Consider the following 25,000-nt stretch of genomic DNA (forward strand, 5'->3'; position numbering starts at 1 on the left):
TAATTACATTCGATCAGATAATGGCAAGGAATTTTCCTCAAAGTGCACACACTGACAGTGGGAAAACTGCCATGTTAGCTTATAATTGGAAGACGGGAACTACCTTTTCTATAACCCTGACATTGTCCCCAGGCATTCACATAGGCAGTCTAACTGGGCCTATCACAGAGGGATTGTCTTCCCACTCGAGAGTACCTGACAGTAAATAATAGTACTGATATGTGACACTAGCCACAGAGAGGGGACATCTCATTGTCTTCTGTATAAAAAATGCCCCTGCTGACAACTATTGGATTGCATTCAAACAATTCTGTTTACATACCTTGAAGAATGCCTTTGATTTTAGCTTTTATAGTTATACTAAAACTACAGCTACCAAACCCAGCCCCGAGGTTAAAGAATACTATGAGGAATCGTTGTATCAGTTGGTCTGGGATCAGAGAGTACAATATGTCTTTGGTTAAAGGGACAGATGTAGGGATTGTGGCATTTAGATAAGTTTATAGCTTCTTGCAGTCAGGCACTTGAAGGCCACATAACAGTTTATTCTAATTTCTTAAGACAGGTTGTACAATAAAAATTCTCATCTGTTGAAAATTGATCCCCTCATGCAAAAATGACTTTTTTATTGTCGAAGCAACAGGATTTTAAGTTCACTTTTTTCAAAATGTTATCAACTCCCAATCAGTTCCCCCATGACTGAGGGAAAGGAAACACTCCAGACATTTACTTCCTCTCCGTTATCAAAATTGAGTCAACTAATCTTACAAAGAATCTTATCACATTAATTAGTTTACTTTAGGTAGAATTCTTCATTAAAGAAGCTGAATTAAATGAAGAGAAAATGTATATTATTCTAAAACTTTTCAAGGGCTTTTCTGAGGTTTTACATAATATAAAATGTAGTCTCCGACACACCATGTGATGATTTATATTTTAGTCGATAATAAGCTCCTTACATGTTTTATTATGTAAAGTTCTAGATATATTAATAGACCCAACACAATTAAATCTTTCGTTATTAGAACTGCATTTGCAATCATAATAATAAAAAGCTACTATAGCCTTAAATTTTTAGTCTATGCAAAAGTTGGCAAAAACAAACCATCCAATTCAAAATCTAAAAAATCAGCATTTATTGAGTGAAGCTAGAATGACCCTTTTGTCCTTTTTGATGATGAATTGCTGTCTTCTCACTGCTACATTTTGTCAGTTTTGGTGCAGCAGAGTCGATACCTTCACCTTGACGAGAAAACTTTGTGATTTATCAGTTCCTCCGCCGCCCAACACTACCACAACGTGGCTGAGCAGAGCCAATCGTGACACAGAGAACAAGGTTTGGTCACAGTTGCCTGGGAAAAAAATAAAGCACCCTGTGATGATAGACAAATGTGTCTTGTTAGCAGCAGCCAAAAAGCGCTTGACTTGTACTAATAACAAAAAGGCCATGTTGGTCACCATGGGTCTAAAGACGAAGCACCCTGTCACCACCCGGGTTTGGAAATTAGCAAATAATGTTCCTTTTCCTTGATAAATGGGTGACAGTTCCCTCTCACCAATCATTTTTTAACATTTTGATGCATGTCTACCATCTCACCAGAGGAAGGGAAAAGTTTACCAGGACTCAATTTTCAGATGATGAATGAAGCAGGTCTAAATGTACGAGTTCTCTGTGAAGGATAGTTCATTTAATGCAATTCTAGTAAATATGTGTCACTGATTAGGACAAATAGTCTACTTGTGTAATAGCCAAAAATAAAGTATGTCTTTTTTAATGTGTTCCATTCAAACAAACGCAACAGAATAATATAAAGCTGTAGTCTGGCCTCAAATCCCCTTCTGTCCTCAAATGTCATCATTAACAATTACCCTTTTGGGGGCTGTTTTGTCTTCCCACCTTACCTGTCAATAGGGATATTTTTAGAAAAAAACAACCACGATATGTTTCCAAAAAAAATCCAATAAACAGGTTTTAAAGTATCAGCTGCGAGAGCCTTTTAAAATTGCCTGATCAGCTTTAAGGGACTTATTAGAGAGAAATTTATTGACAGGAGGACGAGCATATCTGTCCTTCTTTGATTTTTTGCAGGGCTTGCTGACAGCTGGTACCCACAACAGGCCTGATCAATGGATAACCAATACAGGTATCAGACATGGAAGAAACTGTTTTACAGTGACAAAAGATGTGACAAGACAAGGAAGGTGAAAGAAACAATGCCCCTACATGAATGTTACCTTTGAGTGCAAGACAAAAACATAGCTAGCGGGATATAAAATGTAACTCTTTATCAAACACTACTTTTTTTTGTTTTAATGCAGCCTGTCGAGTATGTTTTGTTTTTGTAAATTCAGCAATTAACCCATGATTTGATTGTGTTTACTGTTTTAAAAAAAAGGAATATTACAGGAGGTGTGTACCTGCTGCTAAAACTATATAGATATTTTAAATAACTCTGTTATTCCTCTTCCAGTACAAAGAATGTATTGTGACAACATGGTAACTCTTGATTCAGCTTTAGTTACTATATCTACCCATCTCTATGGTTTGTTTTTTACTTTTCAGAAGACATAAAAATGTTCGTTTGACTTTGCATCTGTTGTTGAGAGGCAGCTATAATCTGTAAATAGTACATTGCTGCCAGTAACAGAATGGCATTTGAATAAACTCAAAGGTCCTTAAAAAGCACTTCAGATATATTGCCCAGAAAACGTACTCAGTATGGGACCTTTAGAGCTGGGGGCTGATGGAAGCTTGCCAAAAAATAAAGAGGGTAAGCTGCAGCAAGTAGGGAACTGGACAATTTAGTGACCAGAAGTGGGATTTTGGTAATATGCCAAGTTCTGCTCAAGTCGAGTTCAATCCAATTCTTTGCACAAATGCTCTATCAAAGAAAACATAAATTGTGAAAGATCACTGGAGAGTAATGATTTCATAAACCTGAAATTGAATGTAAGCCTTTGTGCTGAAATGATCATTTATATCTGAGACTAGCAAATGCATTACAAGACCTGGAACTACTTCCAATGTATTCAGCATTCAAGTTTTTCTGTATCCATTCAGAATATGTTTACGATTGGCTGCCAGTATCTGTGTTTAGTTACTGGCTTCAGTCTGCTGCAAACGACACGTTGACTCCTAGTAATTTGCGATAATTTCTATAATTGAGCAAAAGAAGGTTCTAAAATGAGGGTGGGTCAACAAAACTTGTGGGTAGAAGAGGTCAGCGCTAACTTCTAACAGAACTTTATTCATGGCATGCTGTGGATCTATGCTTCAAGCAAAATAAACATTAATTTGCTCGAGTTCCTTTTGTTAAAAGACAGCATTTAAGTGAAATGCTTGCTTTCCTTTCAAAATAGAACATTTTACTACTAGAAAGGATCACTTCTCAACTTAAAACGTAATGTTACAAGATGGATTTAACTGTAATCTTGTTTCAATTACTGGTGCGACAATTATAATTTGCAGTAATATATTAATTGTGACCAGTGCTCCAATTAATTTATTTTAAAAAAATATCAAGGCAACCTTTTTAAGTTTCAGTACTTGTTGTACCTTTTAAAAAAAGACGGTGTAATTTGGGGGCAAATATTACTTTGTACAAAAGTTTGATTATGTACTGTGGTATCAGATTACTTCAGTGCTTCTGATTTAGTCCCAGGAGAGCATAATGTTCATGTTGACAAAAAAAGCTGGAATCAATCAGAAACAGCATGGCACAATCTGTATGAAAAGAGGTGTCCAATAGTTAAGTAATTATTTGTGAATAAATAATCAGTCACTACTTAGATATTTGAATTAAAAATTACCTCCTGTTATTAGTTTGACCAATTTACTGTTGAATATGGTAAAATATATAGTTAATTTAATTTTAAACATAAGGCAATTTATATTGTATTTTACAGTCTATATGGTAATTTACTATTAAATGGCAATTACACAAAGTGTGATTGTTAATTCTGGCACTAAGTGCTAGTTGCTTGAAATTGTTAGTTCTCTCTCATTTTTGACCTTCTTACAAGAGGGGTGAGGTGTACAGGGAATAAGAAGGACTTGTGCAGAAGAACTGGACATGTCATTTGTGACTCATTCTTTTAATTCACCGTGCTAATCAACTGAACTGCTACTGTCTCCCATGGTAATTGTATCTTTATAATGACTGCAAGGGGCAGGGAAAAAAACTGCATAGATACAGTGGGATATGTTTGTTCTGTCCCTGATGAGAATCAGCACAATCCTCTTAGTATGTGTGACTAATGGTGTCCTCCACAAGCTATTCCCTGAGATTTGGCACTTTAATAGGGCTGTAGATAAGCTGTTAATGTCTTTAAGTTATACTTTCCACAAGCTGTATGCCCTACACTATGCTCTTGCTTCATTATCCAGCAGCCTCATTGCCCTGTGTCCCTCCTCATGCTGAGAAGGTTAAATGCTGGAGTGGCTAGTCAGACTGCAAGCTTGGTGGGACTCTGATAGAAAACAGCTGCCCTGGAGAATCAGTCCCTCCTCTCCTTGGGTTCACATCATTTTCATATTGTGAAATACAGTGGGACTTGGCTCGGCTTTCAATGGTGAAAGCAATTTTCAATGATTATCTCATTGTCCCCATCAATTTAGGAGCACTCCAAATCAGACAGAAGCTTCCAGGTCAGACAGGCTACGACCTCACCTCCCCTCTCTCCCTGCTGGCGTAGAAGTTCCTATTTCCTTCTTTGTACCTTTTGAATTTCACATCGTTGCTCAGTCATTAAATCTTTTCAGGACTCCCAAGGTTTTTTTTTTCCAACTTACCAGTGTAGACAAATCGTCCGGGAGCACCTTTGCAGAACTGCTTTGACTTGTAAGACAGGGTGACTTCTACCACTCCAGGAATGTGCCGAGGTGGGGTTTGAACTCTGATGGCGTGGGGTGTTATCAGCTAGAAGAATCATACAGTAAACAGACTTAAGGCTAAGATGACAGAGATAGAAATGATGCTTGCCAGTTGAGCGTAATTATGAAAATTAATCCAAATTGGGCACACATCTGAAAATTTGCCCTCCTCTCTCACATGCAGTTCAGAGATCTGTAGCTCAACAACGTCTCTTGTAAATGATCCTTGGTTTTAGCTTGCAGGAAAAGCCACGAGGCATCATTCACATGAAAATTGCCTCCATATGTCTCCCTAAGTTCTCTTCTAGTAATTTTCTAGTGCTAATTATTCAATTGTATTGAATGATCCCGTATAAAACATTATCCACTAGATGGCGTCAGTTGACATCAGCTGCATTTAACACAATTTGTCAGATAAATTGCCCAATGTAAATACATCTCCGAGTCTCATTGAAAAAGTCTTACGATATAACAGTTTGCTCGAATAAATCGCAACATGTTGCACAATTTATCGACTAAATCAGAGAGCTTACCTCACTCCAAACCAGCATAGTGCCGAATACAACTTGCAAACCATCGAAGAAGTTGTCTCCTATTATGATGACTGTGGCTCCACCAGTGGTCCAACCTTCACTCGGGCTGATAGCCTTTATGCATGGAGTAGCTGTGTATACAAAGGGAAAACAAGAACTTGAAATCTAAGGTCTTGCAAGATCCCATCCACAATGACAAATCATGGAAAGCAAAGTCACAAAGTGAATGATTGCTTTCTGCAGTTTAGCAAAAAAAGCACAATCATATCTCAGCATGTTCATGTAGTAAAAGCAAACCATTAACTGTTTTACACTGCAAAGGCCAAGCAGCAGTTTGCTAGCACACAAGAAAAATAGCTTGATGTAGCAAATTATATGTCAGGGCAAATATGGCTATTACAAATGATTAAGCATTGCATGCATGTGGCATGTCAATTTATCTGCTTTGCTTTACAGATCTAAGCAGAGTCAATCAAAAGGTTGTTGAGGGAGATGGAAGAGCAAATGCTCTGAATTTCGATTCCTCATAAGCAGCTAATTGGGTTGGGTTTTTCATCCGCGAACTTTGCCTTTGGTTCAAAACTTCATTTTCCCCTGTCATTCTGTAATTACTACTTTTCACTTTTCATCACAAAAAATCAAAAGCGCTATATTAATACTTCTGTCAAAGGTACACATTTTACATCTAATATTGTTTGTCGACATGAATCCATGAGCCATTTACTTGACCTCTCTTTGTCTCTAGAGTCCTCACATTTGCATGAGTTATTACAAGTGGTGCAGACTTAGCACAGGAGGCAGCAGCAAGCACCAGTCAATCCCAGCTCGTAGCAGCCGCTGAACTGCAGCAATGCTCAGGCTGAAGGCTGCACAGCCTCTGAGTGAATCGCTTTGTTCTTTACTTTGATCAGGCCTTCTTTACATGGTGTTGACAGACCTTTTTCATCGGCTTTGATGGTCTTTTGTACGCTGACTTTCATGCAAAGGAGCAAATACTGAGACGTACACTTTCTCTATGACAAGCAAACCCTGCTGCTGCAATTTTTACCTGTAGGGGTTGGTTTGTAAGTGCCACACACCGATTATCCTCAAATTAACCTAAATACCATTCAAACATGTTGCTAAAGCAACTGCTTTCTCAGATGGTTAAGTCACTTTTTTTTTAAACACTGTAGATTTTCATGGGTCTGTTGTTTATGATAAGATTACTACATTTTAATTAAAACATTTCAGTCATCACCTAGTTGGTAAACTGTATTGTTGCTACATCACAAGCGCTTCTATGTTCTGTTCTCAATGCATATTAGTTAATGGTTCAAAGGTCATTTTTATTTATTTTTAAATATAAAATATAGTTAATGAAAAGTTATGGTACTTCGTAGATATCCATTATAACAATTTGCATTTTAAATCAAATTTTGTTTTATATGTGCTGTCCACTTGGCTGTCACTAATCAGTTCAAGAAGCAACTCCTCGGCAGCCATTGTTAATCACTCGTAGCTATTGTTGTGTAGTATACTTAAGACGTGCCACCTTTCTTTATTTGCTTTTATGTTGGACTAGTGGAGGTTATATTTGCTGATTCCACGTGCATCTCCCTCTGCAACAGAGGATCTGAGCACACACTGAGAGCCTGCCCTTAACTATTGCTGTTGACTTCATGCTAATAAGTTCATACAAATTTTCATTTCTGAGGCTTCCAAGTGACATTTGCTTTTCTTAATTGCACAGAGATCGTTTGAAAAGGATCAGCTCTCTAAAGACTGACAAGTCTCCTCAAAGGGAGTGACCTTCATCAGCACAGCCAATTATGGCAAATAATTCACACAAAAAATTACAGTAAACAAATTTACTTTGGAGGTGAGAGAAGAAAAGAATATAGGATTTGCTGCATGAACAAGAGGCTGCTGTCTGGCAGCTGTGGCCTGACAAGCTCGCACATCACCGAGGAATTTGCAATGCTTCTCAGCAGAGAACATGGGTCTGACTCCGCCTGTGCCTTGAGCCATCTTCCTTCTGCCTGTATTTGCATACATTTCAATGCACATACAGAGAAGGAACATGTGTTCAATGGGAACCATGGCAAAATGAATTACACAGACAGTGTTAGAGATCTAATGATATACATGCACAATGCACTCAAGCAGATGATAGAAATTGGAAAGAGCAGATGAAGACAGCAACAGAAGAACAGCAAATCTGTGCTTTTCCTTCCTTCTGTTAGTTGGAAAAAGTTGAGGCATTCATTCAAACTATACTTCACGTTTTACAATGCATTTTACGTTAAAAGCTGCTCCCCAGCATGAGCCAAACCAGCCATGGCATAATGCATATCTTTGGTTTTGTGCAAATGAGCTTTTTATTATAACTGCTATATCTACTTATATGGTTATTATACTTGCAAGTTACTCTTCGATTTTCTGAATTTTCTATACTTTCAACTTTATTTAAATTCTGCAAATGTTATTATTCTGTGAACACTGAGTATATCTGTTCCCCAAGTCAAAGCTACAAATTGCTTGTTATGATTGGAATGAAGACACTGATTTTCAGAAAACACCCATTTCAGTGCAGACATTCTGACATCTGCATTGTGCCAAGGATATTATTTTATTAAGCATGTTTTAAATATGTTTTCCCTCCATTTTTACTCTCACAGTTCTCAATTTTTAAGTTGCCCTGCATCACGCAACCATAAGGGCAGGTGTGTGTGAGTTATTCCCAAATCACTACTATTGTTGCTAGGAAGTGAGTGAGAAGAGCACAAGTTGACTCACCCTCCCTCCCTCCCTCAGGGAAAGTGCCTTGCCTCAAAAGGTACCTGAGACAATCTAGCCTTGTGAACTCACTGCTTGGGAAATCTGGGAGAAGATTCTGCATCTGATCACTCCATTAAACAGGTCCCCTTTTAAACAAAAGAATACTTCTCATACAAAAAATGATCGTAACACACAATAGGCTACACACTATTTTTTTATGGGTTCCAATCTTCGCAGTCTATAACTTTCATGTTATTTCCAATACCCCCAGTGAACGTGTGGTAATGACGCAAATGGAATGCTCTTGCACAATTCCTGTCATTGCCACTTCATTTCCATAATAACGTGACACACGCTTGTGCCAAGTTCCAGATCAGCACAATGGTGCTGAAAATAGCTATTCTATGTGATTGTGCAAAAAAGATGCAGAAGCCGCATTATTTGTGTGCAGATGTTTAAAAATCAAGCGCTTCAGTTTTTAAATTAATATTTACCACTGGTAATTGTTTACTGAATCTGTATTTGGTAGCTTTTACTATAAAGCATTTCGCTACTCTGTTAGTACTGATTTACAAACAATCAGTCAAATCAATATTTACTTCTATAGTTGCCACAGCACATCACCTAATTCATCAAAATGTAACAGCAAGTTTTGCTATTATTAAAACATAAACTCCTGAACAAAGGATCTAAATTTCGGCAAGTAGAACTTTTCAAAGTAAATGACTCTCTTTGTTTAATACTTTCTAATTTCCTATGAATTTGCCAGTAAAATCTTCACCCGTGCAACTTTTTCTGCCATAAGTTATTTCTCTAGAGCATTATAACAGCATTTGTCACCTTTCTTTGGATTTACAATAATAAAGCATTCAAACAAGCCTAATCTTGCCTCGCGAAGACTTCTTTGTTCTGCGTACTAAAATGTCTTGTAATTGTGCTTGGGATGTCCAGATGGCTGGTTGATACTCCAGCTGATAGGATTATACCTTTTACCTCTCCTAGGGCCATCTGTTCCCTTTAACTCACTAAAACCCTGCAGCCTGCATTGAGTTGTCTTTATTGCATAAACCTAACAGCATTACAGGCACTTGGCATGCAAATCACTACAGTGCTGCAGGCCTCATATTGAGGGGGGGGGGGGGGGCAGGGGGCTGTTGAAATGCTGAACACTGAGTGGTGGTAGAGTAATTTACAAAATCAGTGACAAAAAAGATTAAAATTTGATTCTCTACAATGCTTGAAGGTGCATCCATTGTTTTGCTTTTCCCCCATCAGCTGTATTCAGCAACTGTAAATAATCTGTATTTTGTAAGCTCTGAAGGATTCAATGGCAGGCTTCCACAGCAGCAGCAGCAACAGCAGCAGCAGGGGGAATTAGTTCTCTTGGAAACGGTCTGCGAGTGTGTATATACTGCTGGTGAATATTAGATGATTGGATAATGAGGTGTTAGCAAAGAGAAGCGGCATTCAGACGCATATCTGCAGTTTTCACAGAGCACTTTCTGATAAAAATATGTGTTGCTAATTCAAAGCATACTGTCTTCTTCAAGCAGAAAATATTCAGCCCTGTGTAGGTATGGAATTACATTTTATAACTGAATATCCTGCTTTAAATTGGGCCATTCATGTGTTTTTTTTTACATCCCACCCAGGGAGCAGTATAAGGGTGAATGTTAGTGATTCCTTCAGTCGACTGATTATTGGCTTGAAAGTTAACAGGATGGAGCTAAACTATAATCGCAAGAACATCTCTTATTTTCAAGCAGTTAAAATTATATAAAAAGATATATAACTGCAAATAGCACGTAAGGATGATAAAAGGTTTTAAAGTTCACATTACCCCGTGATCTTGGGTAAAGATGGTACTTCAATTTTATTTTTGTGGCATTCAGCTGTAAGCTTTCTTACTTTTTACAGTAGTTTCAGTTTTCACTTTACTACTGCTACTACTGTTGATGGTTTCATTAGAAGACTTAGTATCAGAGTAGCAAGCATGGTTGCTTTAACCCATAATGTGACTGGTTCCATCCCTAGGGAAGAATAGGACTGGGTATAGGATTCAGCCTTTTTAATTGAGGGCCTCATTAGTGTTTGGTTGCTAGGCAAAACACACACCTACTTCAATGGATACAAAGCAGATAAACAACACGTCATAAGCCATAATGACTTTTTAATCCATTTGTATATAAAAGTGAACTCGCGGAAAAAATATTTACGATAGATGCACAAAATTTACGTTAGGTTTGAATAAACTGTGGCAACAGATGTGAATGAAGCCTCGTTTTAATGTATTAATAAAGAAATTTATCAGCTTACATTTTTATTCAAATTCTCTCCCCTCCACCAACCCATTCCGACCCCAACCCCCAGAGGCAATGGCTCAAGCTAGGAGTATAGTTCCCACAGTTGCCAGCAGCCCTCTGATAGCTCACCCGGGTGAGTGTTCTTCATGTGTGAGCTCAGACAGGGAATGTTAGCAGGTTGTTTGACCATTGGGGCATCACACATATTTGCCCTTTCCAGCTGTGGTTACTGGAAAGGAAACAACAGCAGGGTGAAAGGACTGATTTTTCTTTTTTACCTTTTCTTAGCCTGGCAACATTTAAAGCAACTGAGGTGTTCACCTGCTGCCCTGGCTGAGGTCAGCTAATTCAATACAGACCAATGCAACCTGGGACCTTTCTAGTGTGCATGACTCAGTGCACGGTGGGGCATTTACCCACTGACCTCTCTCTAGGGAACCCATGATTTTGTATATCAGGCTTTGGTTGTTATCAAATGAAACATCACACATCATTATCTCTTAATATTTCATTATTGCCATTTTAGTTGCCGAACTTATTTATTAAAATCGAATGTCTTAGGTGAGTCTCGAATGAATACAACATTTGGTGTTGTTCTAAAGAACATTATTCACTTTTTCATTACACTCAAAAAATTGAGACGCAAGTCTGCTTTACTTCTTCAATGCTTTTTCCTCTCCCCAAAAAAACCACAGCCCTTATCAAATGAGGCAAATAAATGCATTTTTCCCCAATCTAACAAGACTTCCTGTTACTTTGCAGTTCCCATCAAATGCACTGTGACTGAAGCAGGCAGAGATTCAGTTTTCGTCCATTGTATTCCAGATTTCAGCAACTCTCTGGATTCAAAGTCACTTTTCCCTAGTTTTCTCCGCACTCCACCTTCCCTTTGCAGGCGAACCAGGCAATTCGTCAGTCGTGCATAATCGGTTAGAAGAAAAACATTTTCTGTGCTGTTCTTTTCTCCTATGCAAACCCCAGTTTTCATCTGCAACAGCAGGGCCCAGCAACAGGAAACTGACCTCACAGTAAATTCTTTACAGATTTGATCATGCTTTTTTAACATCACTGTAACTTACAAATCCAACCTGCCAGTGGAGTTCTGTGTTGCTGACCACGACGAGTTGCCAGAAAGAAATAAAAGCAATGGCGGAAGCGGCTTGCAAAATAAAATAAAGTGATCTACTCAAAAAAAACTGAAGATGATGTGGTTTCACTGGAAAAGTGTTGGGTGATAAAAAGAATGAGTCAGGAGACAGGGAAGTAAAGAGACTCAACATTAAGTAAAATGGTAGTGTTGACGAACTTGTTCGGAAATATTTATTGACCATTATTTGAACGGAAGTGTGGCTTGAAGATTGTATTACTGAAAGAATAGGAACGTAAAATGTAATGAAAAAAAAGCTTCTGCAAATCATAAGGCACAATGTAAAATGTGTATGCCTACCATTTTCCAGATAAGAAGGGGCCGTACCTTCTGAAGGATCAAGGCGGCGAGCCCGCCTTCCATGCTTAGAGTTGTTGTGTACAAACATGTTGTCTGAGACAGCCAGCACATGGCCGTCGACATTAACTGTTGTCGATATAACAACCTGGGAATAAAGAACACATTAGTTAGGGGATAGTTACAGTATTGTGGAAAAAGTCTGCAAAGTGCTGACACCTTAAAGAGCTGAAAAGAAATACAAGGGCCTTATTTTACAGTTAAATTAAACTGTCTTTGCTGAGAGTGTGGAGTGGTGCCAGAATAAAGATGCTCCTTTCAAGAACAGTTTATGTAGTCGCTATAAATACCTGTCATTCATGCAGCCTCTGTAAAAGCTTTCTCTTATAATTGTGTCTCTTAAAAACCCGCCACACTAATTACAATTTAATCTGCCTATTATGTTAACAAATGAATGCAATTCATGGGAATATTCTACTCACCATTATCAGGCCCTAAAACACCCCTCAAGCTACTCATTTAAATAGTTGCTGTTTTCATTGATCTATTGATATATTGATTAACTAGTTTATCTAATTAGAATTACCTCACTTGAGAATGAGTTCACATGAAAGGAGGCAAGGATTCTGAAATTACCACAAACTCTTTAATAAATCAGTAGGCTTTCCTGCTTTCTCTTGGTAAATTATCCCAGGTCAATTTTCCACTTGCATTTAATCACTAATAATGAACATTTTTGCATCTGAAAAGAAAGGGCTGAATATGAATAGTGAAAGTGTTTTCAATCAGTGAAAAATAAGCCCCTCTCAAGTTCATTTTGATGGTGATTGACCCTGGTATGTCAATGGAATTTCCCCTTTTGAGTGAAAGAGTTTCCTTCTGTGTCCAGGTTCAGGGCCTGGCCATAGGATAGATGATGGATAGAGACTTCTCTGGCTTCCAGCTGCTTCTTAGTAGTAAGTGGAAGGGAAAGCATACAAAATGCATGACCCTGCTTTAAATGCTGGAATCTGCTTCTGTGAAATTTATTTCGGAAATTCCTCCACTTGCTTTAAAGTTCAGAATGAAACAGGAAGTATTCATTTTCTGAAATGATTGTTTGCCTGTAGCATCTGCCTTAATGTAACCGCTTATTTTAATCGATATCCTAAATTCATATTGCAGAGAATTGTGCAACCACAATAACATGCCTTTTATAAAATATATTAAGGAAAGGTTAAATGCGTGGGAGTGCCACATGTTGTGAAAGTAAGAACGTCTAGTTCTAACCACCTAAGTGTGATGAGCTCCAAAATTTGGAATCATTACTCTCAAGCAACAAAGCGTGGACATTGTGTTGGGGTCAAACTTTCTAACCTAGGGTTGGCGTGGAGTAAGCCCTGGAATGTTCTGACTTTGGAGTGTAAATAATGCTGGCATTATTGGATGGTGTTACCGCTGACAGAAATTATGTAAATCAATTTGCACAAACATTTTTCTATATTTATGTTTCTTGGAAGGTTTAAGAAAATCTTTATTATTCATGGATTTAGTTCAGATATAAAACACCACCTCTCTTGATCTTACCAATGTGCTGCTAGTGCCTTCATTGTTTTAGCTGAATAGTATTTGCTACATTACCAGGCAATCAAACAATTGTATCGTAATAATGTTACCCCAAAATTACAGTCATTATGCCAATCAATGATCCGAATGTACAACTATTAAAAACACAAAAAAGCATGCCTATATATTCAAAGTTTCTGTTTTTCTATATTATATAATAATTCAGTAGAATTATGTTGAATGAGAATAAAAGATTTGGCTTTTTGATAACAATTCAGATTTGCTTTGCAGGATATGAAGGCCAGACCAGAGTGTCAAATCACAGCCATCTTTGATTTGTCATCTTATGTAGGTCATTTACTGAGGAAATGTGTGCAGTTCAGCACAAAAGAAGGAATGCGATGTTCCTTCACGCTCCTGCATTGCACCTCTAGATAGGTGCTGAGGCAGTGAAATCAGCAAAATGATTGTCTAGGGTCTGACACCCCGTTAAGTCCAGTTAAACCTTCTGAGAAGCAGGGAGATTAGCTGAAGAGACCCAAGAAAGTCCTTCTAGTGACTAGTGTCTCCACTGTCGACCACAAGATCACTGGTGACTGATGTTTCTTTTAGTCATCAGTGAGACAAAGAGGACATTTCCACTCATTCTAGGTTTGACCTTCTGCTCCACATCAATGGATCAATATCACCAATGCCATGTATCTGAGATGCATGAAAAATGGAAACACTATTGCATTTTTGCAGTGAGAATTTTTATCCTGTATAAAATTCTTCTGCTCAATCATTTTGGCTAATACATTTGGTTACACTTCAAGGTAACTACAATGTGTCTTCTTGTATAGTTAACCACAGATATCTTTCTCAAAACCATAATCAGAAAGCATGATCCGTAGCTTACTGCTGCTGGTTCTGAACATATACTAAACTCCACCACATTTAGTAGCCTATTGACAATGCAGTTAAAACTTTCTACTCTGGAAACAATTTCCATTTTCATGTAAGGCCTGTTAACCACGCTGCTTTTTGGGATATATTACATTATTCCTCAAATAAGATAAATGAAAACAGAAATGTGGTTTAAAAAAAATGAAAAAGTGCTTATACGAACATAATTTTCACTAAATAATTGCCTTTTCCTGTAAGAAATGTAAAAATTTGTGTTAGGTACAAAGCATCTGTTCCCTTATTTTGTAACTACTCCATGGCAGAGAGAGAAAACAATACACAGACATGCTAACCAGTTAAATTAGCAAATAAGTTTAAATGTATAGGAAATCCCGACTGACTGTAAGACAATCTGCAAACTATTCTGTTTTACAAAATGAAATTCTGTAAAGTGGGATCACTTGCGTTTAAATAAAGGCAACACTGTCCAAGACTTAGCACTTGGGCATAAAATCAAATTTCAATAAAGTACTTTTCTTACTATATTGTTTTTTTTTGGTTTTAGTGTCAATCATTGAACAATACATTTTTCTTTGTGTTCTTGCCTCTAGCCAAGCTATTCCAGTACAGCTACAACACTGGCATCTACCCGACAATGTGGAAAATTGCCCAGGTATCTTTTGTCCACAAAAAGCAGACCAAATCCAATCCAGCAAGTTACTGCCCCATCAGCCTACTCGCAATCATCAGCAAAGTGATGGAAGGTGTCGTCAATAGTGCTATCAAGCGACACTTACTCACCAATAACCTGCTCACCGATGCTCAGTTTGGGTTCTGTCAGGACCACTTGGCTCCAAACCTCATTACAGCATTGGTCCAAACATGGACAAAAGAGCTGAGTTCCAGAGGTGAGGTGAGAGTGACTGCCCTTGACATCAAGGCAGCATTTTGACTGAGTGTGATACTAGGGAGTCCTGGTAAAACTGAAGTCAATGGGAATCATGAGGGAAATGCTCCTATGGCTGGAGTCATACCTAGCACAAAGGAAGATGATTGTGGTTGTGGGAGGTCAATCATCTCAGCTCCAGGGCATCACTGCAGGAGTTCCTCAGGGTAGTGTCCTAGACCTAACCATCTTCAGCTGCTTCATTAATTTCCTTCCTTCCATCATAAGGTCAGAAGTGGGGATGTTCGCTGATGATTGCACAGTGTTCAGTGCCATTTGTAACTCCTCCGATAATGGAGTAGTCCATGTCCGCATGCAGCAAGACCTGGACAACATTCAGACTTGGGCTGATAAGTGGAAACTAACATTCGTGCCACACAAGTGCCAAGCAATGACTATCGCCAACAGAGAGATCTAACCACCAACCCTTGATATCCAATGGCATTGCCATCGTCGAATCCCCCATCAACATCCTGGGGGTCACCATTGACAAGAAACTTAACTGAACCAGCCGTATAAATACTGTGACTACAAGAGCAGATCAGAGGTGAGTGTCTTACCTCCTGACTTCCCAAAGCCTTTCCAGCATCTGCAAGGCACGTCAGGAGTGTGATGGAATATCTGCACTTGCCTGGATGAGTGCAGCTCCAACAACACTCAAGAAGCTCAACACCATCCAGGACAAAGCAGTCCGCTTGATTGGCACCCCATCCACCACCTTAAACATTCACTCCCTCCATTCACAAGATGCATTGCAGCAACTCACCAAGACTTCTTTGACAGCACCTCCCAAACCTGCGACCTCTACCACCTAGAAGGCCACGGGTAATAGGTGCATGAGAACACCACCACCTCCAAGTTCCCCTCTGAATCACACACCATCCTGACTTGGAAATATATTGCCGTTCCTTCATCGTTGCTAGGTCAAAATCCTGGAACTCCATCCCTAACAGCACTGTGGGAAGATCTTTACCACATGGACTGCAGCAGTTCAAAAAGGTGGCTCACCACCATCTTCTCAAGGGCAATTAGGGATGGGCAATAAATGCTGCCTTGCCAGCAATACCCACCTCCCGTGAATGAATTAAAAACGTATGTTTGTCAAAGAACTCACTGTTATAAATCTACTGTAAAGTACAATCAAAGATATGTTCATGCATTAAACAGAGATCCATGTTAATGGTATTTTTAGTTTGACAAATGAATTAAGAATGGATTTAATCAGTTGCCAATAATTTGAAGAATTGAATTTACTTTTTTTTTTAATAAACACTTTTCACAAAGAAATGAGGCTGTGTATTTTAAATTGAACAAGCATTAGTACTAAAGCACTTCGCTTGATGAATATATGTTAAATATATTTGATATTATTTTAGAACATAACAAATTGTTTCAAGCTCTTTTACATGAGATGTCCCAATGGTACAGCAGGTTCATGCACGAACATACTCCGTTACAGAGTTATAGGATGCGGGTTTGTGCCTGTGAGTCTGTACACAGAGTTTCTGGTCTCTGCTGGGTTGTTTGGGAGTTGCTAAATGGAGGTAAGGAAAATCGGCAGGTGTGTTAACCCGGGCCACTCTCCTGTACCTTCTTATAGCTGATTACACACAGTCATTGCCAGAGCCCTGCGAGCAGGTCACTTGTCCAACCTTTCAGTCAGGAAATAGTGCATGGCATAGGGCGGTCTAAAGAGGGGAGAAAATAAATAAATAAATGTGTGCAAAAAATATGTAATTTGTCTGTTTTATACCAAACAACAGATAACTCCCAAAAAGCCCCAAGAAATTAAGAGCCCATTAAAAAGCACATTTTTTGTGTTGAATTACCTGGAATCTACGCATGTCTCTCGGATTTCCTGCATTCTTCAAGCAGTTCTGATTGCACTTGAGGAAAAACTTTAAGAAGAATCTAAAATTAAATATAGAACACAAAAATATTAAAAATACATGAGAAGAATAAGCAAATGGCTGCTTTAACTGATGGGCGAATAAATAAGATCGTCATGAAGAACAAAAAGCTGCATTAGTATGCGTGGCTCACATATTTTGCAGCCTTTGTATTACACCTTTTATTATTCATTAATATATCGTTCAGTTTCCCTTGCATGCACATCTGCCATCAACATAAGTCACTTGATATTCCACCCACCAATTTTTACTAACAACTACTCTGCAATTAAACCAGGCAAAGTCAATACCCAGGTAAATTACACACACCTGCGGCCATGCTTCATTTTAACTACATCAGAATAGGACCTAACAAGGTGAGAGCATACAGCAAAGTTATGGGCCTGTCAAGCAATTAGGTTTCACTTCGGGGACATACGCACAGGGCAATTACGCTGCACATTACAACCTGGCTAATCTTCTGAACAAATGTCATCTGTGAGGGACTAGGTGACGACAGTTCATCAGCAAATGTCCCTCCTCTTTAACTGCCATCTTTTACATATAACAACATAAATTAATCTTTTATACAATCTGAGGTATTTTGATGGTCTCTTGAAGCATTTTTTAAAAATTATTATTGTTTACCAGAGACGGCACACTGCATACGGTTTCAAACTCTCACAGCATTTAAATTAATTTCCTAATATGTTATAACATATTGCTCTTAATTTGCCAATACCTGTACAAGGTCACTAATAAAGCACATGAACCAAATTTTCTTTAGTAGTAGTGACAACCACTATAAATTTATAGGCGATCATGGCCTTTCCGCTGTTGGATGCTAACTTTCTGGTACATTTTCACACAATCTAGCAATACTGAAAAATAGCAAAGCAGTTTCTATTTGGGAGAAACCTGGGAAAAACAATACAGGTATCCTTTCATTTTGACCTTGTCTAGTAACGACAACATTTACTTGTGGAACTGGTATATTTTTCTCGGAGTTGTATCCTGCATTGAGTCAGGATCTAGCGTCCCCTGTAACTTTTTGATCTGAAACTGTCAGGCAAGAATGTAGTAAGGCAGCTTGGGCATAAGGTGCTGGTCTCTTAGGGGGTATTGGCTGTACCAGGCATCAAGAAGTCAAAAGGCATTTCTAGTCATTTGCTCTCTTACCCTTTGAATAGGGACTTCATAGATGATATCTGACAGGCTGCAAGAATTTGTGTTTTCAGCCACCAGTGCTCAAAGGATGTCTGTACTTGTGTTGAAAGCAACAAAAAAAATCTTTTTGTGTGGCAGAAAATCTTTGACTTCAGCACCAATAAACTCTTTATTACTGCCAAACACAGATTTGCTGATCACAGAGAGGTAATAAAAATCCTGTGTTGTCATTAGTGCATTATGCTTAATTGTGTACAGTATGTTTAAGGTTGCATCGGTTGGCCCATTATCAAAATGACCATTATGTACACTAATTCTCTGACCCTGTGTTTATTTCCCTAAAGAGTCATAATCTTTCACAGTAGGTTTTAGAGTAAATCAAGCTTGAAATATGGGCTTTATTTACTTCTGCTTCTCTCCGGCTTGATGGTAGGCTCTAGTTCAAGCTGATCTGTTGCCCCTGCAAAACAATGCCACCCACCAATATGGGACTGGACATGGGTGTAATGTGAGGTCTTTGAATTGTTTTTTTGTTTTATTGGCCAATATAACTCATTTGGAAATCTCCTCCCTAATCTTCAATACATTCAGTTTTTCCTTACAACATGCCAAATTGGAATTTCCATTTTCCTAAGCACTTGCGTATTTCAGTTCATTCAGGATCAACATTGTGTTCATTGACATCAAACTTAGCATTCGCACAACTGACATGATCATTATAGCAGATATTTTAAATATGTAATTGAGGTTAGAAAAGGCAATCAAATGTGGAATTTAAATATTTACCAAATAGAAGCAGGGTTTTACAGAAGAGTAATGGACACTAGATGTTTAAATTTTTTTTTAAATCATCCACAGATGCTGTAGTTACTATGAACAGTTTATATTTTTGCATAGGTCACTGTTTAGACAAATACGATTCCATAATTCTTTGATACACTAATATGGCTTATGACTTGTGTATGAGCCATGTTAATGATACAAATAACACTAATTCACAAAAGCTAAAGGTTTGGTCTCTCCATGTCATTTTCAAAGCCACTTCATTGATGCATGTTTGAACTATGAATTGGTTCATTTATTTTTACTTTTATGAAGTTGATTAGCAAGAGCTCTTTTCTTATCTGATGAAAATCATTTTAATTGTAGTGTTAGACTCAAGTGTAATATCCATTACATTATGTGCTGTTTAAATTCTACATGGGTATTGTGTAAATTGCTCCTTTGTGAGTGTGGAAGCAATTATTACTAAACAGCACTCTTAAATGGCTACAGAACTTTGTGGTGTTGTTCAGACTATCAGAAACAAAGCAGCCTGTTTAATTGTAATTTAATGGAATATCAACGAGTCTATGGCATTAGATGCTGGCAAACGAGAGCAGGAGAGAAAAATTAACTGCAATTATGTTTGATTAAAGCTATCCTTCTCAATAATCAGCTATCCTGACAGGCCATGAGGCTCTGGTGGGTTTCAGGATGGCAAAAGGTGTTGAGCAATATTAGGGCCAATAAAGGAGATATTAGCATAGCTAATTACAGCAGCACAAAACCTGTAAAAGGGACCTCTGTGTATTGTAATGTGTGAAATAATTGGCTGAGTCCGTTATCAATTACATGAGGAATGAATTTGGTTTGTCACTGAAAAGCTGATGAGATACATTTCATTTGACACTGCCCCTATCCCCAATGTTTTGATGTAACTAAGGACTTATCAGCTTTTATCAAAAGCTGCAACTTTCCAGTGGCCAAATCGCTGATAAAATTATCTTGCCAGCAAGTGTTAGGTAATTAATACAACTCATCCTCACTGCCTTGCTTGCTACTGCTGCTTTTTTGCCTAACTAAAGCCACTAATCATGTAATAATGATTTCTTTCCCTCTGGTCAAAGGAGAAATAGATTAGCTCTTCAGAAATGCAGCTGGCTTGATGTTTAAACTGTTTGTGCTCCATGGAACTAGTAATTGAGGAAAAAAAGTCAAAACTGTTCATCGTTTAGATTTTCGCACTTTTTCGCTCCCTGCACATACCTGGCGACAGTGAGAAAAAGAATGTACTAGAGTCCCGATTATCTGAACAACTTGTAGATAAAGAATTAGTTCCTATAAGTGACAGTTCTAGTAATTGGAATTTAGCAACAGCTGTGTAAAAATGCCATAAAATCAGCAACCTGATAATACTGGCAGGAGAGAGCTTACTTTCTCGCTAGGTGGTAAAGGGAGACATTCAAGCTTTGGAGGAGACGATGCAAAGAAGAATCACAAGGTATATCCCTATGTCAGAGGATAGAGCTATGAGGGAAAATGGAGCAACTGGCACTCTTCAAATATGAAAGAAGGCAACTCTGAGGGGAATTTATAGAGGTATATATGATAGTGAATGGTACAAAAGAGGCAAAAATAAACATTCGTCAATGTACCATGTCTTTAAAGAAACAACTTGCTATCCCAAAACACTTCACAATCGATGGATTACTTTTGAAGTGCAGTCACTGTTGTTGTGCAGACAAATGAAGTAGGCACTTGGTCCACAGCAAGGTCCCATGAGCAGATAATGAATGAATGACTAGGTGATCAGGTTTTGGTGCTGATGGTTGAGGAGGGAATGTTTGTCAGGACATCGGGAGAACTCATTCTCTTCAAATAATATCACAAGATCTTTTACATCCAACTAATCAGGCAAGCAAGGATTTAGTTTACCATCTCATCTGAAAGACAGCACCTCCGACAATACAGCACTGGAATCATATTCCAGATTATGTGCCCCTATATGTAGTGGAGTTGGAAAACTTCTAAAAAGTGAATTTAAACTAATATCGGCACGTTCTTCACACAAAGTGATTTACACCTGCAATGGACTTCTAGGTAGAATAATACAATCAAAAACCTTGGAGCTACTAATCAGTCTTTCATCAATCCCAGGTACAATAATGGAATCAATTATAAGTAAATTTTAGGAATACTTATGTAATAGTAAAGTAAATAGCAGTAAAGATTCTGGAAGGAAAGATCCTGCCTGACCAACTGCCTTAACCTTTTTGAGGACATGACATCTCAAATAGACTTTGGAAAGCCCGACAATGGGGTATGCATAGATTTACAAAAAGCGCGTTTGACAAAATTCTGTATGAAAGGCTGCTACTTCAGCTTGAAGTGATGGGAATGGATAAGAAATTTACTGAGGGTTGGAAGTAGCAGATACTTGTTAGGACAGTGATGTCAGGGTGGTTGGAAGTGCCGAATGAAATGCCCCAGGAATCAGTATATGGATCCCCACTGTTTCTAATTGACATTAATCTCTTAAGATGCAGAAGCTTAATGCAAACCGACCAAATTCGCAGATAAAAACAAATTAGAGCGGCAGTTGAATTCATTAATGTTGTCAAAATAGCTCAGGGTAAAGTTGAAAATAATCTAAGGGTAATAGCAGACTTGGTGTTCAACATGTCAAATCACTTAAGAGCAGCAATAGAAGTCTAAGCAATCTAAGTAAATCGAATGCTGAACTATATAGAAACATAGAAACATAGAAAATAGGTGCAGGAGCAGGCCATTCGGCCCCTCGAGCCTGCACCACCATTCAATATCATGGCTGATCATTCTTTCAGGACCCCTTTCCTGCTTTCTCTCCATACCCCTTGATCCCTTTAGCCGTAAGGGCCATATCTAACTCCCTCTTGAATATATCCAATGAACTGGCATCAACAACTCTCTGCGGCAGGAAATTCCACAGGTTAACAACTCTCTGAGTGAAGAAGTTCCTCCTTATCACAGTCCTAAATGGCCTACCCCTTATGTTTAGACTGTGTCTCCTGGTTCTGGACTTCCCCAACATCGGATACATTCTTCCCGCATCTAACCTGTCCAGTCCCGTCAGAATCTTATACGTTTCTATCAGATCCCCTCTCATCCTTCTAAACTCTAGTGTATAAAGGCCCAGTTGATCCAGTCTCTCCTCATTTGTAAGTCCAGCCATCCCTGGAATCAGTCTGGTGAACCTTCGCTGCACTCCCTCAATGGCAAGAACGTCCTTCCTCAGATTAGCAGACCAAAACTGAACACAATATTCCAGGTGAGGCCTCACCAAGGCCCTGTACAATTGCAGTAAGACCTCCCTGCTCCTATACTCAAATCCCCTAGCTATGAAGGCCAACATGCCATTTGCCTTCTTCACCGCCTGCTGTACCTGCATGTCAACTTTCAATGACTGATGAACCATTTCACCTAGGTCTCGTTGCACCTCCCCTTTTCCTAATCCGCCGCCATTCAGATAATATTCTGCCTTCGTGTTTTGGCACCAAAGTGGATAACCTCACATTTATCCACATTATACTGTATCTGCCATGCATTTGTCCACTCACCTAACCTGTCCAAATCATTCTGCAGCCTCTTAGCATCCTCCTCACAGCTCACACCGCCACCTAGTTTAGTGTCATCTGCAAACTTGGAGATATTACACTCAATTCGTTCATCCAAATCATTAATGTATATTGTAACGAGCTATATTGTAAAGAGCTGGGGTCCCAGCACTGAGCCCTGCGGCACTCCACTAGTCACTGCCTCCCGTTCCGAAAAGGACCTGTTTATCCCAACTCTCTGATTCCTGTCTGCCAACCAATTCTCTATCCACGCCAGTACATTACCCCCAATACCATGTGCTTTGATTTTGCACACCAATCTCTTATGTGGGACCTTGTCAAAGGCCTTTTGAAAGTCCAAATACATCACATCCACTGGTTCTCCCTTGTCCACTCTGCCAGTTACATCCTCAAAAAATTCCAGAAGATTTGTCAAGCATGATTTCCCTTTCATAAATCCATGCTGACTTGGACCCATCCTGTCACTGCTTTCCAAATGCGCTGCTATTTCATCCTTAATAATTGATTCTAACATAGCCAAAATAATAGAGTACAAGTCAAAGGAACTACTGATTAAACTGTATAATGCTCTAGTCAAGTCCCACCTTCAGACCTGTGTCCATTTCATAAAGGTGACATTCAAGCCTTACAGGGAGTGCAAAGAAAAGCACAAGACTGATCACTAGCATCAGAGTTATAAGGAAAGACTGAAGGAACTGGACTTTTCGGCCTTGAGAAAAGGCGACTGGGAGGTGAGCTTATCGAGAAATATAAAAGGTAATTCCAAAAGACTACTTCCTATTACAATGACAAGAGGATAAGAAGGCGCAGGTTCAAACTAGTGAAAGGCAAATTGAGGACTGATATCAGGAACTTCTTCTTCACTCAACTGACTGATCAGCACATGGCATGGACTTCTGGAAAGGGCAGTGGAAGCAAGAATCAAAGAATAATTTAAAAATCAACTGGATGCTATGATAGGGCAACTGTAGTTTTATTTTTCTCCAGACGGATGAATTAAAATGGCTTTCCTCTTCTGTATCTATTACATAATTCTGCGAAGAGACTGTTGAGTGCTATGATGGTGGATTACAGGTTTTCTAGATGGATGGGCCAAATGGCCTTCCTGATCCATATCAATGTTGTGCTCTTGTGAGATTTGAGTCTCGGGTCTATGAATCACTCAGGTTTGCATGGTGCTAGTGAGTAAAAGTTATATCTGTTCTCAGGCAAGCAATATTGCGGCAGGTTGTCCCACCTTAAGCTCGTTGGAATAATGGACACTATCAGCCCACCCACTATAGGCACATTTCCTGTCAGATTGACTGCTAAGCAATAATGAGGGTTGTCAGAAAGAATTTCAATTTATATAATGCCTCATAACATCTCTCAGGAATAGACCAAAGCACTTCAACATACAACGAATTGCACATAGCAATGTCCCACAAACAGCAATGAAAGGACTATTAGGCAGGACACCAGAACTTGCTGTGCTTACTTGAATAGTGTTGTGGGTTCTTTAACATCCACTTGAATCACCTGAACAGGCAAATAAGGCCTCAGATAACATCTCATCTGAAAACAAGCACCTCCGATATTGCAGCAGTCCCTCAGCACTATCCTGAGGTATCAACCAACATTATACCCTAAAGTCCTAGTACGGGGCTTGAATCCACAAACATCTGGTGTAGAATTGAGAGTCTTACCATCTGAGCCAAGCTGACAGTCTAGTCAATCGACTGCTCCAACAACCCCAACTCTCAGGGACTTTGTGGCTGAAAATTACCTCAACTGAACATTAAAGGGAGAACACCATGGGATCAAAAACAACAAAGTTTAAAAAGGAATAACATAAGAAATAATATATATCAGAATATATGGATCAGGATATAAAGCATAAAATAGCCTCCAAAGAAAAACTTGAGAATACAGGACCTACTAATGTGACACCTTTGAGGTTAACATCACAATCAGCGATGTCACACTGCCCTCAACGTCGCAATTATGCAGCACACAATTGTAAGGAAAGAAACCTTTTTATCAAATAAAAATGTATGTACTATACATAACATAGATGGGGACTGAGTTTCAAACTCCAATTAAATCTAATACTTCTACTGAGTTTTATGACATTGTTGGAACCTATTATAATCTAATGGGGTCGATTTTAACATACCAAAATTTGCGTTACTGGCCTCAAAACGGGGGCGGTAGAGATCCTGCCCCATTAATGACGACGATCAGCCCGCTGCTACTTTCAGAGAGTCCCACTGCAAGGCAGCCAAAGCACCAGCCTGTTT

General features: G+C 38.8%; 1 protein-coding gene across 7 annotated transcripts in view; it reads right to left on the reverse strand.

Moving 5' to 3' along the window:
- The window catches only part of ebf3a (EBF transcription factor 3a), a 116,292-nt gene that overhangs the window by 21,899 nt on the left and 69,393 nt on the right, over positions 1–25,000 (reverse strand). For 5 of the 7 annotated variants that reach the window (XM_070876771.1, XM_070876768.1, XM_070876767.1 and 2 more), the window contains exons 7-10: positions 17,119–17,200; positions 11,917–12,061; positions 5,407–5,537; positions 4,793–4,919 (exon numbers count right to left, since the gene is read on the reverse strand). In XM_070876771.1, coding sequence (XP_070732872.1) covers positions 4,793–4,919; positions 5,407–5,537; positions 11,917–12,061; positions 17,119–17,200 — 485 coding nt within the window. The remainder of the gene's footprint in view (positions 1–4,792; positions 4,920–5,406; positions 5,538–11,916; positions 12,062–17,118; positions 17,201–25,000) is intronic. The other 2 variants (XM_070876770.1, XM_070876769.1) reach the window with 1 other exon arrangement.

Source organism: Pristiophorus japonicus, chromosome 3 (assembly GCF_044704955.1).
Source record: "Pristiophorus japonicus isolate sPriJap1 chromosome 3, sPriJap1.hap1, whole genome shotgun sequence".
NCBI lineage: Eukaryota > Metazoa > Chordata > Chondrichthyes > Pristiophoridae > Pristiophorus > Pristiophorus japonicus.